Raw genomic sequence first — 16,241 nt, forward strand, 5'->3', positions numbered from 1 at the left:
GGGATGACACTTCCCAACTTTAAGACTATTAAACTCCTGATCAAGGGAATGTTGCTCTGTTGAGAGGACACACAGACCAGTTGAACAGAACCATGAGCCCCAGAAAAAAACTCTATGAACAGCCGTGACAAGTACTTTCAAATAAATGATATAAGAAATGGTTATCCGTGTACCGAAAAGTATACCTTACACCTTTCACAAAAATAATTCAAAATCGATCAGATCTAAATCAAAGTGAAACTGTATACATCCTAGACTTACAAAGAAAACACACACACACAAACCAAAATTCTTTAAAGACACAATTTGTAGGACAGATTTCACAAAAATCAAAATGTTCTGCTGTGTACAAAAACAATGTCTAAACGAAAGGGCGACCAATAATCTGATACATGACTGTTCTCAAATATATGCAATGATATGAAAAAAGCTCTCATTACAAAAGGGGATCAAAGATTTTAATGGGCATTAAAGAAAAACAGAGGGCAATGAATCCCACGAAAAGATGCTCAACATTATATATCAGTGAAATACAAAGGAAACAGTTAGGTACCACTACACAAGTGTTGGAATGAAGGAATCCTGAGACTCCAATACCATACGCTGCTACGGACACAGTAACAGGGATGCTCACTGACCACTAGTCCCCAGACTTGCCTGAGAATACGTTACAAAATGGAACAAGCCCTGACTATTTAGTCTCGCCAAGTGCCCTTGTTGGTATTTTCCAAAGGAAATTAAAAACTTAAGTCTGTAAGAGCACAAACACGAGAATCACAGCTGCTTTATTCACAGCTGCCAAAATTTAGGTGCAAATAAGATGCGCCTCAACGGATGAAATGATAAATAAGCAGATATGATCACAACACTCTGTTGTTCAACAGAAAAGAAACCAGCTAGCAAGTCATGAGAAGATGGGGGAGGGGTGGAAGGGTTTAAATGCCTGTTACTAAGTAAAAAGGGGGAAATATGAAAAGACCACAGAGAGATTAGTCTACCTATATGATATTCTGGAAAAGACATTTTTTAAGCAGTCTAGTGTGTGGTATGTTGTAAAGTGTGTGTAGCATACATTCTTGTTATAGGTGTGTGTGTGTGTATGTGTGTGTGTGTGTATGTGTGTGTGTATGTGTGTGTGTATGTGTGTGTGTGTGTGTGTCTTGGAGGTGGGAATCATGAATTTAAGGCAAGAATGGACTTGTAACAAAGCCTTGTCTCAAAATAACTAGAACAAACAAACAAGGAAAATTCTCAAAGGCATCTGCTGACTGACTTAGAAGCCCACCACAAAGTCCCAAAGAAACTGTGACAGGAATGAATCCCAAAGACAACGTGCATATAAAAACTTCAGGTACCCAGGAGACAGACTACATGATTGCATTCACATGATGTTCATGATAAAGTCAAGCTCATGCAGATAGAAGGCAGACTTGTGGTTTTCAGAAAAAGAGGCAGGTGAGATGTGTGTGTACACAGGAGGCTACAAGTCAACCTCATTTCTTCAATGGGTTTTCCTTTATTTTTGAGACAGGGGTCTCTCACTGAGCCTGAAGCTCGTAGCTTCTGCTAATCTGGCCAGATATCTGCCTGTCGTCCTCCATACACCCCAAATACTGAGTGCAGATGTGATGCCCAGTTTCTCGTGTGTTCTGGGGATCAGAAGCCAAGTCCTCAGGATTGCTTGGCTAGCAGCTTACCAGCTGAACTAACTCTCCACCCCCTAGAAAGAAAATGTTTATAAATAGTAAATGGACCAGTGGCTATAAGTGTCAGAGGTAAAGATACAGAGCAAAAAGGAATCTCAGTAAAGACTTTTAAAGTGATGCCTCAACTCTGTAGGTGCTCCAGCGGTGGACAGAAGCATATTATGATTCTGTTCTCCAAGGGCATAACGCTGCTGGTGAGGATGCAGACATGTCAACGTGTACTCAGCAGGCTTCACAGATGTACCACTGCCCAGAAAATGCTCATGAGAGGAGGTTGGGGAAGTGGAAGAGATCTCTGTACTTGTTGTGAACCTAGAAGCGCTCTTTAAAAGAGGGCGGGGGTATGTTAAAATAAATTATAGCACCTATCTGATTTTTCACTTTGGTCATTTCTGCATAAACATGCCATATGAGAATGGTGGCAGCACATCTTGTAAATGAAAAGAAGAAAATCTGCTGAATGGAAGCAGGACACTAACAGCACCTCAAATAAACCACAAGCTCTTAGGAAACTGGGCTCCACACCATGCCTGCCCTCTACAGGAGCAAAACTGAAGCATGCCACCAGTTCCAGGCTCTTATGAGTGAAGCTTCCAGAAAGTGCTTTAATCCAAAATCTATAAAATTCTAAGAATTCATTCATGCATAATTATGTGTTTGGTATTTGTGCATAATTACATATTGACTCGTATTTTTATTCTAAACATAGTACTTTCTGGAGATGTTTTTATAACTACATCTTTATTTTATGCAAGTGAACATCAGGGATGGCCTTTAGATGCTTGGCTCCAGGTTAATGACCACATAGCAGCAGACGAGAAATATTACCAGTGGCAACTTCGAAATCTCTATTTACAAGTCCTCTGGATGATTTCCCATGCATCACCTCATTCTCAGCCCAGTGAAAGGCCCATGAAGTAAATTAAAATTACTATAAACCCAAGTAAACACTAGGAATGAGAGACTTTCACATAAATGGTCTGTGCATGCATATGAATGCAACGCATGTGAACATGGAGAAGGATAAATAATAATGGAGGCATTTTGAATGAATGGTACATGAATACACATACCAATATTTGCATGGACTCACTTGCCCTTTTGCTTTTGGCCAAGGTCAAGCAACATAAAAGCCCTTACTAGAACCTGAGAGGACGTCTGGACCATGAACCTGGACTTGCCAGTTTCTAGAACCAGGTACCAAAATCAACCATATATATAAATTACAGTCTGAACTATTTTGTTAGAGCAGCAGAAGATAAACTAGCAAAGATCTCTGTATCCTTGGCCAAATTCTTTCTCCTCTCTGGCCTGCCCCACATTCTAGGCTTTTGTATTTTCTAAATATAGATCCTGATATTTCCCACTCCTGCTCAGAAATTTACCATATCTTCCCACTCTCTGCTGAGTGCCTCAGCAAGGGGATGGCCAAATAACTAGAAAAGACCACAGTGGGTACAGCAAATCCTCTAAAGACCCATGTCTTATCTTTAAAACATATGTGCTTTTTTTCATTCTAAGCTATAATTCATATTTATTCGATTTAATAAAAAAAGCTATGGCTAGAATATTTTCATTTCTAAGAAAAATGGGCTCTGGCAAGCTAGTCTTATAGGTTTACAAAACCCCGAATACTACCTCTTCAAGCACAGAGTCTGTGACACTCAGGTATATCACAGGTCAGTCTGTGAACTCTGTAACATAGTCAGGATACTTTACACACTAGCACCTCCTACAAGAGAAAATCACATAATTAAAAAAATACTTGACAAAAGGTTGATTAAAACTATTTGTGGGTTGATCAATATTTTTGAACTTTTAATAAAGCATGAATTTCCTAAGAAGTCGTTCAGCCAAACCTGAAGCAAAGATCAACTGAGACAGGAGTCCCTGGGAACACCTAGTTGATGGCAGGGAACTGAGATCTTATGGAAACACCTAGCTAAAGGTAGAAGCCAGGATTACATGGAAACACCCTGTTGAAGGAGTGTCTCCTCCCTTAAATCTACAATCTCTCCCTCCCTCTGTTTCCATTACTTGGGAAAGTCGTCCTAATTCCTCTATCTGGGAAACTCCTATTGGAAGTCCAGCCTCTCGATCTTTGAAACTACCCCAGCCAGCATCACTGGGAATAAGTGTTCTCAATACACAATCTGCGGCACTTTGAAAACCATGTCAAATTCTGTCACATGTGGACATCATAGATTTTCTTCTTGGTCTTAGACCCAGCCATATCATGCAGCCTCTAGAGGAGGAGGTTCTCTCTTACTGATCTGTCAACCCTCAGAACCTAAGAAGGCTTACAGTGCGAGCCCTTTAAACACAGGAGGAATTAGGTGATAGTGCAAACATCCTGCATAAATAAAATGTGTATGTGGCATCATATACCATCTCTGCATCCCTGAAGGGAGGACATGTATGCTGAAAAGTGGGGGAACAATAATACGTTGGGGACAATAAACTCCAGTCTAGGAAACAGTAGGTTAGAATGAGCAAAAATGACCCCCCAGAAATGAATGTGTGAAGAGATTCCAGAAGACTGCAACTCATAACCCTGATGAGCGCTGGTGCCTCTGTCCAGAGTGCTGAAATTTCAGCAAGAAAGACCTGGCTCCTTTTCAGAAAGAAACAGGGACAGAGCCAAACTGGATTAGAATACAAATGTATGCATATTTCCTTGCTCCTGATGTAGAAACCTCCTTCTCACCCAGAAGCTTAGGGCAGATACATTCAATCAGCTACAGTGCACCCAATTTAAGTAGATTAAGCTGGCTTTGTTCTATGAAAATAAGTTACCAAGTCAAAAAAAAAAAAAAAAAAAAAAAATCCTAAGCTAAGCAAAGGGCATGCAAACTCACTCCATCTGAGTTTTTCTCAGCAGACTGCCTGTAATCTTTGGGCATCTTTGAGTAGTAGCCACACCTCTCTAGGAATAGACTTCTTGACCTCTGAATGAAGTTACTACATAATTAAGATGGAGTAAGCTTTCAGCAAATTACCAGCGTGTGGCAAGAACTTCTCCTTTCTAATCCTCTCAAAACCTGTGAAGTGGATATAATTGTTCTCATTTTACACACGAGAGAGCAGGACTGAGAAAAGTTAAGTAGCTTACTTGAGGCCATTCAACAAACAAGCAGCACAGCCTAGTAGGAAGCTCAGTATTTTCACAGCTAGAACTGAGGCCAAGAGGAGGCCAAGACTGTCTCAAACCTCACTCTCCCCTTGACCTCAGCTCACGATCCTCTTCCCACTTTCCTTCTTAATTGGTGTGGCAATGACTTAAAGGTTTATGGTTTGTTGTTTTTATTTTTTATAGCTTTATAATATAACTAAGTTTTCCCCACATTATTAATCCCAGCTTACAACTTAACTTCTCCAAGTCAGCAAGCCTTAGTAACATATCGACCAGATTTCTTAAGAGTCTTTTTCTTTCAATAGGCCTGCTTGGTTTCTTTACATAAGCTCTGCAGCTGACTGGCCCCTATACTAGAAAGCTTACTACCCAGCCACAGGCTGCCATGAAGCATACAATGAAGCAGGCTGGCCAAAGTGGACCCTGGCCAAGTAGAGATAGAAAAGTCATCTTACTGTGTGACTCTTACGGAACATGTTACCTTAGCTACCTGACCTTTCCTTGTGTACTTTTTGCATGAAGATAACTATAATTATGTGGCTGGCTTTGACGAATCTTGACGCTATATTTATTGTTTTTAGCTCATCATGGTGACCAGTGAAGTAAGTGTCCATTCTGTTAGCAGGGAGGCCAAAGCTCCAGATGCTTATGAAACTTCATAAAGTCAACCACTTGGACATCTGCAAAGCCAGAAGCAACAAGAACTATGTTTCCTCTGCTCCAAATGCCCAGGAGCCTTTGCACCTCCTCTCTTTCACTGCCTCCCTCCTCCTCTTCTCTCTGATCTATGCTCTTCACTGACCGGCATTCTGACTCAAAACTAACAAGACTGCTTCTTCTTCTCCTGTAGTCTGTGCTCTGTAAACTTAGAAAACAATTGTCCACGCGGCAGCAGCTGTCTTCTACATCTCTCGTGATAAATCCTCCCACATTGCTCACAAACACTTAATAAAGTGGGATTCTGTCGGGAGGAAATGCAGATTTAACGGGTACAGTGTGAGACCAGAAGCCATTCATCATGAAAACTAGACTGAAAGGAACAGCATAGGAGTGAAAGGAGGAGTGGAAAGTCTAGCCTGCTGTGCCAAAGTTCTTATGGTACCTCTTTGCTCTCACAGTAGTCCCTCCTGATGAACACAAACACGCCAAGCCTTGTAGAGAACAGACACTGGAACACTTTCTAAGTATTGGCACCTTTTGGAAGACTCTGCCTATGAAAGATCGTAAAGTAGCACAGCTGGCAGAAAAAAAAAAATCAATCTGTCACAGGTATTTCAGTGCTGTGGCACCTAAATCTGGTGGCTTGCGGCAAGGGGTCCAGGGCATTGCTATTAGCTGCCTGGAATCCTCCAAGAAGTATCGCCAGCAACTGTCCTCTCGACAAAATAAAAGCAATGCCCAAACCCTAATGGGTACGCTTCTAAACACCTACAGTTGGCCTTCTACCCAGACAGATTGGCAGCAGAAAAGCCAGGCCCCCACCAAGGCACTACGCAGTCACTGAAGAGGAAGAAAAGCGTGTAAGTGCCTAAACTATTCTGGGCGCAGGATTGCACTAGTTTTCTCTCTAAGGGAGACTGGAAGTGACCAAGGAAGCCTGTTCCTGCTACTGACTCCCAGCTTGGGACACTTTAGCCGGGAGTTTCTACCTGTAAGACTCGACTCAAGTACCCATGCACAGGTGGCTGGGGGTCCTGCCCAAAGCTCAACCTCATCCGGGACAGGAGGATGTGTGGCCCGAGCGCCGCGCCAGACTCACCACATCCATGATCTGCAGGAGGCTCAGGGAGAAGTACACAGTGAGCGGCTGCGAGTCGTTGGCCACCGGCCTCTCCAGCGGGTTGTAGTTCTTCACCAGCTCCTTGTACAGCCTTCTCTGGAACTCGCCTTGCAGGGACACTTGGGAAGCAGAGCGCCCAGCGGGCCTCAGCGCGCGGCTGCCACCCCGCCCCAGCAGCTCAGCCCTGCCGCCCGACCGCAACCCGGGACCACCCGCCCGCCCGAACCTGCTCCCCGGAGCCCGCCGAGGGGAGTACGGCCGAAGCCGAGCTGCGGTTACCGTGCAGCAGAGCCGCGGCCAGAGCCAGCCAGATGCCTCCCCGCCCGCCGCACATGTCGCCGGAGCCGCCGCCTCGTCCCACCGTCCGCCGGGGCCGAGCTGCCGCTCCAGCCGCCTCCGCGCCTTTAAAGCGCTGCGCGCGCCCGGCACCACTGCGCGCCCCCACACGTGACAGCGCGCCCCCGCCTCTCGAGCGCTCACTGGGCTGCGCAGCACCGTGGCCACCCCGGGAACTGCATCCTTGCGCATCTTAGTCGTGGCCTCTGACCCCTGGCTACTTGCTCCAACTATCTAATGTGCACCATACTCAAACTAGTAACAGTTTCCAGACCCACTCTCTTTGGTGCCAGCATCTGCGTGCCAGGCTTCGGAAGTTTCTCCAGCCAGATAAGGTTAGACCATGAAAGGTAGACCTGTGTATTCCCTGCAAGACCCAGTGTTTTCAGTGACCAGCTGGATTTGGTCTCTTTCCTGAGGCTTTCTAAGGAAGAGCTAAACTAGGCAAATGTATGGTGTGATATTTCCAGCAGAGAGCCTGATCCAGTCTCACTTTCTTTTAAAATAGTTTCATAAAACTGAAAAGTTAACTCCAATTCCTTCCTGGAATGACAAGCCAGAACTTGATTATATAGTCCTTTTTGATTCAAAGAACGGCAGATGAATATGGAAGGGTTGAGGGAGATGACCCACAGAGACCCTGGTCCAGAGGCATCTTCCTTGCTGCCATTATTGGAGGATGGTACTGAGAGCCTTCAGGAGCCTGATGTGGATGTCTCCTCAGAGGCTCTGCCAGAGCCTGACCAATACAGACTAGATGCTTGCAGCCAACAATCAGACTGAGCACAGGGACCCCAATGGAGGAGTTAGGGGAAGAACTGAAGGAGTTGAAGGGGTTTGCAACCCCATAGTAAGAATAACAATATCAACCAACCAGACCCCTCCTGCCACCCAGAGCTTCCAAGGACTAAACCACCAACCAAAGAGTACACACAGAAGGACGCATGGCTCCAGCTGCATAAGTAGCAAAGGATGGCTTTATCTGGCATCAGTAGGAGAGGGGGCCCTTGGTCCTCTGAAGGCTTGATGTCCCAGCATATGGAAATGATAGGATGGTGTGGCAGGAGTGGGTGGGTGGGTCGGGGAACACCCTTATAGAAGCATGGGATAGGGGGTTTGTGGAAGGGAAACTGGGAAGGGGGATAACATTTAAAATGTAAATAAATAAAGTAACAACAACAAAACGAGGAATGAGTTAGGCTGTGGTGTTGCATTTGTCTCCAGAAGTATAGAAAATGCACCTTGAAGACTACTCTGAATTCCATTAGAGGATTCTGTCCTGTCGTCCTGTCTTCCTACGGACTCCATGATGTCTGGGTCTGACTGTTGCTCCTGTGGATTAGACAGTAAAACACTAAGAATGAGAGACCGGTTGATCAAAAAGTGACTGAGCTGGAAGGTACCCCAGTAGCTGGAATGCTGTAGTGAATCTAGTAGGAGCAATGGCACACAGTACCCTTGAAATGAGTGTCTTGAAGCACACCCATTTGTTTACTGATAGGAGTATAAAGTATTGGTGTAAAGTTTGACAGCTACAGGTTAAGAGCAAAGAAGAAAAAAAAAATGGTTTTGGAGAAGGTTAAAAAAAAAAAAAAAAAAAAAGACAACTGACCAGGACAAGAAGCAGTATTCCACATGGGCAGGGAACAGCAGACAGAGGCATCTGGCAGATGGGTGTACATCTGGCTCCTGGGTACTCCTCATTCCATTGCCAACAGTAGGAACATCACAGAGTAGGCACTTGGGAAAGGAATGAGCTGGAAAGCATTAACTGCCAGGAAGATGGGAGAGAAGGAAAATAAAAACGCCAGAGAAGAGGAGGCACAGGTCAGCTAGGCGTAGAAAGCCATCGGCACTGGTGGTGAGATCAAAGGGCTCACTCTTCTACTCAGTCTGAAAGTGCCGGGGAGCTCTGGCTAGCACTACAGAGAAACCCCCCCTTCTCCTGAGTGTGGCCAAGGGGCAACACATTACAGAAACCATGACTCCATCCTGACTGAGCTGGGGACTCACTTTTAAGAGCCTCAAACATACCACTAATATACTATGTGCAGTGACCCCGAAAATAACCATCTTTGGGTGGGACAACTGATCAATACCTGTTTATGCCCTGTGCTTGGACAGACAAGACCTCTTGGAGGATCTGCAAACAGACCATTGTTGGGCTGCTTCTCCGTTCTGAGATGTTAGTATCCCTGTTACCAAAACATAGGACGGAAAGTTCCTAGCGTTCCCAATGAGACTCAGTTACCTTCATTTGTGCAAGGTAAAATAATCGGAGTGTAGGGCCTACTCAGAGATGCAGGCTCACTGCTTAACCCCATTCTCAGCATAAAGAATAGGCAAACAGACAAAACAGGAAACAATGTATTCCAGTTTCTAAAGACAACAAACCCTACATACTCCACAAGCTGATTCCCCGGCCATAGCCTAAGGGGAGGCAGAGCAAAGGCAGAATCAAGAAGGAAGTCTAGACTTTTAATGCAGAAACTGGACCCTGTGCCCATGAGAGATAGGAAGCAGGGATGAAGAGATCCTCATAAATCCACGGACTAAAACAAAATCCCCTTTTGTGTAAGAGACTAGAGAACCTCTATTGTGTTCTAGGAAAGAGAAACAAGTTTTCTGCTTGGGCTATGGAAAAGGAGAAGATAATCCTGTCACCACCCACAGTGCATCAGCAGGCTTAGAACAGAGCCAGATATCAAGTGCATGCACTGTTTATAGTCAAGGATGCCTCCTCTAGTGTGTGTGAGCACGGGGCAGAGTTGGGGGATGGATAGGGGTGAAGCTTCACAGCTTCCCACATTGGACTCTAAAAGAAAAATCACAGTCAGTTCAAATTGCAAAGTGAAAAGCAAGGCTGGCAGGGCAGCTCAGCAGTTAAGAGCACTGGCTGCTGTTCCAGAGGACCCAGAGACAATTCCCAGAACTCACATAGTACTTCAAAACTGTCAGTAACTCAAGCTCCAAGGGAATCTAATACCCTGCCCTGGCCTCTTCAGGATCACACACAGGGAATGGACAGAGATACAGACATAATGCATATGCATGTTAAATAACAAGATAATTTTTTAAAATAAAAAAAAATTTTAAATCCAAGTTAATAGACAGCACATAAGAGGGGCCACAGTCAACCTTAAAAGTAACTTAACAACAAACTAATTAGGAAAGATGCTTAGGGTGGTTTGAATTTGAAAATGGCTCCCATGGACTCACTGGGGCTGTCATTGTTAGGAGGTGTGGCCTTGTTGGAGTAGGTGTGGCCTCACTGGAAGAACTGTGTAACTGGAGATGGGTTAAAGTTTCAGAAGGTCAAGCCAGGCTCAGCATCTTTTTCTTCTTGCTACCTGCCAGTCCAGATGTAGAGCTCTCAGCTGCCTCTCTAGCATCCTGTCTGTCTGCATGCCACCATACTTCCTGCCTTGATGACAGTGGACTACACTTCTGAATGGTAAGCCAGCCCCAATTAAACATTTTTCTCTATTAGAGTTGCTGTAGTAATGTGTCTCTTTGCAGCAACAGAAACTCTAAGACCAAAGTCCAACAATTTGAGATAACAAGATGATTGGTTCAAGCCTGTAAAATTAGGATGTATAAGATGATCAAATATATTGATCATAATGGACAAGGTTAATGTCCCCATTGGCCTAACAGTACCAGGATGTATTTCTCAGCTACCTTGGAGTGGGAGAATTAGAAAGCTTTTCCTGGATGAAGACCATCTTTTCTGTGTCTTTTGGGGATACAGGGTCCTTTTGTTAAGTAGAGACATAATGTTAGACAAAAGAAACATCCAAATACAAATTCTGGAAACTTCCCAATGTTGACATGAAACATGAAGCCACAGGTCCCCTTGAGCATAAATTTGACTCCTGATATTTTCCCCACTGGATTTGAATAGATTTTTTTATCTACTTCTACCTGTAAAAAAAAAAGTACTGTATAATTTTTAACCTCTTAAAATTTCACTAAGTCTGGTTAAGAATGATGGTAGGCTCACAGAGTAAACTGGGAAACAGTCCCTACTCCTCAATATTCTCAGATTGATTATAGAAGATATTATTTCTTCTTTGAACGTTGATAAGATTGTCAAATGAAATTAAAAAGGTGCACCTTGAGTTTTTTTCATAAAACTTTGGAAATTATTTTTAGTAGCATATGGTAGATTTGTATGTATGACATATTCCATGCTGCATGTAGATTCAGTCAGAGGACAACTTAGTGAAAATGAAGTCAGTTTTATCCTTCTGCCATTATCAGGCGACTGGGCTTGTGTATCCCTATGGTCTGTCACTGACCCTACCTTTGTGGGTTGTTTTGTTGTTGTTACTGTTGTTTTTTAGGTTAAGAACTAAGTTTAACAGCTATAGAACAGTTCAGAGTCTCTATTACATCCTGGAAAGGTTTTACAAACTGTAGCATTTTGAGAATTGCACCTGTTTTGTTTAAATAATAATATATTTCGGGCATAGAATTACAGTGCCCCTTTGATGCTGTCATTCTGTCTGTCAACCAGTAAATGATTCCTTTTCATTTCTACATCTAGTAATTCATTTCCTCATTTCGATTCTGAATTACATTTGGTAGGGTTTATCAGATGCATTGATCTTCCCAGATAACAACATTGACTTGGTTAATTTTCTCACCTTTCTTCTTTTATTGGTGTTCATCTTGTGCTGATATGTACTACAGATTTAATTTGCTTTTTTTACCTAGTTTTTAATTAATACACTGATATCATTGTGCTTATATTTCCTTTAAAATGTGGTGAAAGATACCAGTTTCTATCTGAGAGCTGCCTCCATGCCTCCAACTAATTTTCATGTTTCATACTCATTCCCTGAAAATCTAAGCATTTTCTACTTTCCTTGTGCTACTTTGTTTTCAAATAAGTGACACTTTTCTGTGGGTATTATTCTTCTATATTTCTAACTTAAATCTTTGAGGTGATCACTCATCCTTTTTTATGTCAACCCTTTTAACTATATTGACTTGGTTTGGGGTCTGATAAATGGTAAATGTTCTGTCTTGAAGAACATCTCATATGTACTTGAAAAATAAAAAAATATGTATTCTGAAGTTGTTGGACTCATGTGTCCTATAAATGTCAGTTAGACAGGCCCACAGGGTTCACTACATATTCGGTTCTTTGCTAGGCTTTAGACCGAAGAAACTATCTTTAATGGTAATTCTTAGTTCTGCCTGTTTTGTTTCAAATATTTTTAATTTAATGTGTGTGTGTGTGTGTGTGTGTGTGTGTGTGTGTGTGTGTGTATGATTGTTATACTAGTGAACTAGCCTATTTTATTTCAAAGTCATATCTTTAATTCTGATGTGACTGTCAAGCTTGTATTCTCTTTGATATTGGTAAAACAACATCATTTGTCTCATGCCTCCTGAATGCACAGCACATCTTACTCGAATTTACTTCTGTCTGAAACTCGTGACGTCCCATTTAACGTAAGCCTGGGAGATCCTATGTGGCTGATTTCTTCTGCTCTGAATATTTCAATATTATTTATGGCTCAGTCCACTCACATCCAGTGTATCATCGGTATCCCTAAGATGATCGTTCTGATATCTATTCTCTACTTGTCCAACCTGTTTTGGTACATCTATTCCTGCTGTTCTGTCTTCTGTTATTGTTAGTGGTAATTAAAATTTCATATACTTGGGTCAGTCTCAGTTGGCAGGAGCACCTGTCATAAAGTTTGAAGACCCAAGGAAGGAAAAAATGTACTCCTGAAACTTTCCTTTGACTTTATACAGGTGTCCCCACCTCATACACACACACACACACACACACACACACACAATACAAATTAATGAAATATTTTTAAATTATAGACATTTTCCTTTCATTTTCAGTGTTTTATTTTTACAGTGTTTACTAGGTGATTGCTCCATGGTTTCTGTCACACATTCTGTCATTGGTCATCTAGTGTGATCACTACTGAACTAATTCCTGGACATTTAATAATGTCCAGTTATCATCATGTGTCTTATAACTACATTGTGGTAAATGGTACAGTAGACTGTTGCCACTTTTCAAATTATTTTATTGGATATTCTCTGTATTTACATTTCAAATATTATCCCCTTCGCCTTCCCATCCCCTCTCCTCCTCCACTTGATTCCATGAAGGTGCTTTCTTTCCCAATCACCATCTCCACCTCAGTGCCTTGGCATTCCCCTATACTGGGAAAATGCACCTTTGCAAGACCAAAGGCCTCTCCTCCCATTGATGCCAGACAATGCCATCCTCTGCTATATACACAACTGGAACCATGGGTGTCTCTGCGTGTGCTCAATGGTTGGTGCTTTAGTCCATGGGAGTTGTGGAGGGTTTGGTTGGTTGACAATGTTGTTCTTCCCATAAGGTTGCAACCCCTTTCAGCTTTTTCAGTCCTTTCTCTAGCTCCTTCACTGGGTCCCCATGTTCAGTCTGATGGTTAGCTGCAAGCATCCTCATCTGTATCTGTATGACTCTGGCAGAGCCTCTGAGGAGGCATCCATGTCTGGTTCCTGCCAGTAAGCACATCTTGTGTTGTCATTTTTTATTTAAGCAATGTGACTGTTATAAAGAGAATTTTTAAAAGGGATAAAGTTGCATGCTTATTTATATTAACTGTATGCAGGGTTCTTCATGTTTTCTGAGATCCATATTTCTGTCTTACTCCCCTGACCTCACAGACTTCTCTTTGGAATTTCATATTAATGGTATCTTCTGATAAATGGATATTTCTAGTGTAGACCAATTAATCAGTGCCTCCCTATACATCTGCACTTTTCTCTCCAGTTTCAAGCCTATATGCCTTCTCCAGAGTCACAGAGAGATCACCCTGTGTTTTCTTCTGTGTGTTTTATGGTTTTACTTTTCACACTCAGATTTCTCACTCATCTCTACATTATTTTATGCACTTTATGAAGCATTATTTGGAGTAGCAATTCATTGTTTTCTGTTGGTATTCCATCCACCCAGTTTGTGTAGCAAGAGAGAATCTTTTTCTCCTTGTTGCTATATCATATTTGTATATCAGACATCAGTCTTGGTTCTGCCTATACACTCGTTATAACACAATTTTAAATCTGGTGGTGTGAGTTTTTCGGTTGTTTTACATGTTCAGTGTTTCCGTGGGCATTCTTTTGGATTAATGTTAGTATCATATGACTCATTTCTCAATACACTTTTCTGGGATTCTATTGAATTTTTGGGCTAACTGATGTATGATTGATGTCCTTGAAACAGTGAGCCCTCTAATCCATAAACATGATGCCTCCTGCCATTAAATGTCTTCCCTATTTTTCTCATGAATTTGCTGTAGTTTTTAGTGTAAGTATTTTAGGAAGCTTTTATGAGAATTATTCCTCAATACTTACTGTCTTTCAGTGTCATTATAGTAACATTTAATTTTCCTTTATAGATGCTGCATTGCAGAAGTGTATTTGCCTTTGCATGTTAGTCATATATCCTCTGAAGCTCCCCAGTTAATTTTGATAGATTCCTTCAGTAGATTGCTCTTGTACTCTCAGTAGATTATTCTTGTTCTTCACTCTATTTCTTGGCCTCCTTTGAAGACTCTGACATGACCTAAAACCATCATATTTAGTTGAGTAGAAATGATAGCACAGCGTGTTGTTTCCTTCCCATCTCGGGCAGGCCGTCAGTAAGTCACCATCTTTATGTCTTTGCTCTTCTTTAATAGACTACAAAAATATGTAGTCATTTAAAACATAAAAACATTTTTTTCATAGTTGCAAATTCCTTTCTCCAATTTTTTATTAGATACTCTTTGTATTTACATTTGAAATGCTATTCCTTTCCCCCTTCCAGTTCCCTCCTCCCCCTCCACTTGTCTTTATAAAAGTGCACTTCCTCCTAATCGCCCTCTCCAACCCATTGCCCTGGCATTCCCCTACATTGGGAAAATGTGTCCTCCCTGGACCAAAGGCTTCTTCTCACATTGATGCCAGACACTGATATCTTCAGCTACATAGGCTACTGAAACCACAGGTCTCTCAATGTGTGCTCAATGGTTGGTCCATGGGATATTTGGAGGGTTTGGTTGGTTGATAATATTCATCCCATGAGGTTGCAACCTCTTCCAGCTCCTTCAATTCTTTCTTTAGCACTTTCATCGGGGCACCTGTGTTCAGTCCGATGGTTAGCTGTAAACATGCTCAGCTGTATCTGTGTGATTCTGGCAGAAAATTCCTTGGCAAATGGATGGAACTAGAGACTATCATCCTGAGTGAAGTAACCCAGTCACAAAAGAGAACACATGGTATGCACTCACTGATTAGCGGATACTAGCACCATGAAGGCTCTGAATACCCAAGAAACAATTCACAGAACTTATGAAGCTCAAAAAGAAGGAAGGCCAAAATGGGGGTGCCTCAGTCCTTCTTAGAAGGGAGAAAAAAAAACACTCAAAGGAAAAAATACAAAGTCAAATAGAGAAACAGGGATTGAAGAAAAGATCATTCAGAGGCTGCCTCACCCGGAGATCCACCCCATATTCAGTCATCAAACCCAAGTACTATTGCTGATGCCAAGAAGTGCTTACTGGCAGGAACCAGATAGAGATGCCTCCTCAGGGGCTCTGCCAGAGTCACATAGTTGCAAATTCTTAAAAAGTGAAATCATAGCACAAGGCTACTCCCGGTGGGACTCTGGGTGGCATTTGTCCTGTTCCTAGCTACTGCCAGTGGCTAGCAGTCCTTGATGTCCTTTGACTCATAGGTGTATCATCCCATCTCTGCTTCTAATACAAGCCATGTTGGATTAGAACCCAACAAAGTGTCTTTCTCTTAACTTGATTACATTTTTTAAAAGACTCTGCTTCAAAAAATGATTACATTCAGCAATTACAGAACTTAGGCCTTCAACATATGTATCTGAAGAATCATAGTCCAACCCAGCAATGAAACAGGAAAATATTTGCTATAAATTCTGCTTCATTTTCTTCCTTCCTTCCTTCCTTCCTTCCTTCCTTCCATCCTTTCTTTCTTTTTATTTCAAATGATCATTTTTACCACCAGCACTTCATGGACTTGGGCTTGTTAGATGGTCAGTCAATCAGAAGTCTGTTGTGCATTTGTAAAGATCTGAGTTTGGGTCTCCGGCACCCATGTAAAACTCAAGCACAGTGGCACGCATCTGCCACCCCAGTGCTGTGGTGGGAGACACACAGACAGGGGATTCCTGGACCTCATTGGCAGCCATCAGGCCAAACTAATGAGTTTCAGGTTCAGTGTAATCCTATATCAAAAAATAAGGTAG

General features: G+C 42.3%; 1 protein-coding gene across 1 annotated transcript in view; it reads right to left on the reverse strand.

Moving 5' to 3' along the window:
- Positions 1–6,953, reverse strand: part of LOC308418597 (neuronal acetylcholine receptor subunit alpha-7) — a gene marked incomplete at both ends in the record, with an annotated part of 109,947 nt that extends 102,994 nt beyond the window's left edge. Inside the window, 2 exons of the mRNA XM_080913985.1 lie at positions 6,599–6,738; positions 6,899–6,953. Of these exons, the coding sequence (XP_080770111.1) occupies positions 6,599–6,738; positions 6,899–6,953 (195 nt within the window). The remainder of the gene's footprint in view (positions 1–6,598; positions 6,739–6,898) is intronic.
- Between the last annotated feature and the right edge of the window lie 9,288 nt (positions 6,954–16,241).

Source organism: Micromys minutus (assembly GCF_963924665.1).
Source record: "Micromys minutus genome assembly, chromosome: 3".
NCBI lineage: Eukaryota > Metazoa > Chordata > Mammalia > Rodentia > Muridae > Micromys > Micromys minutus.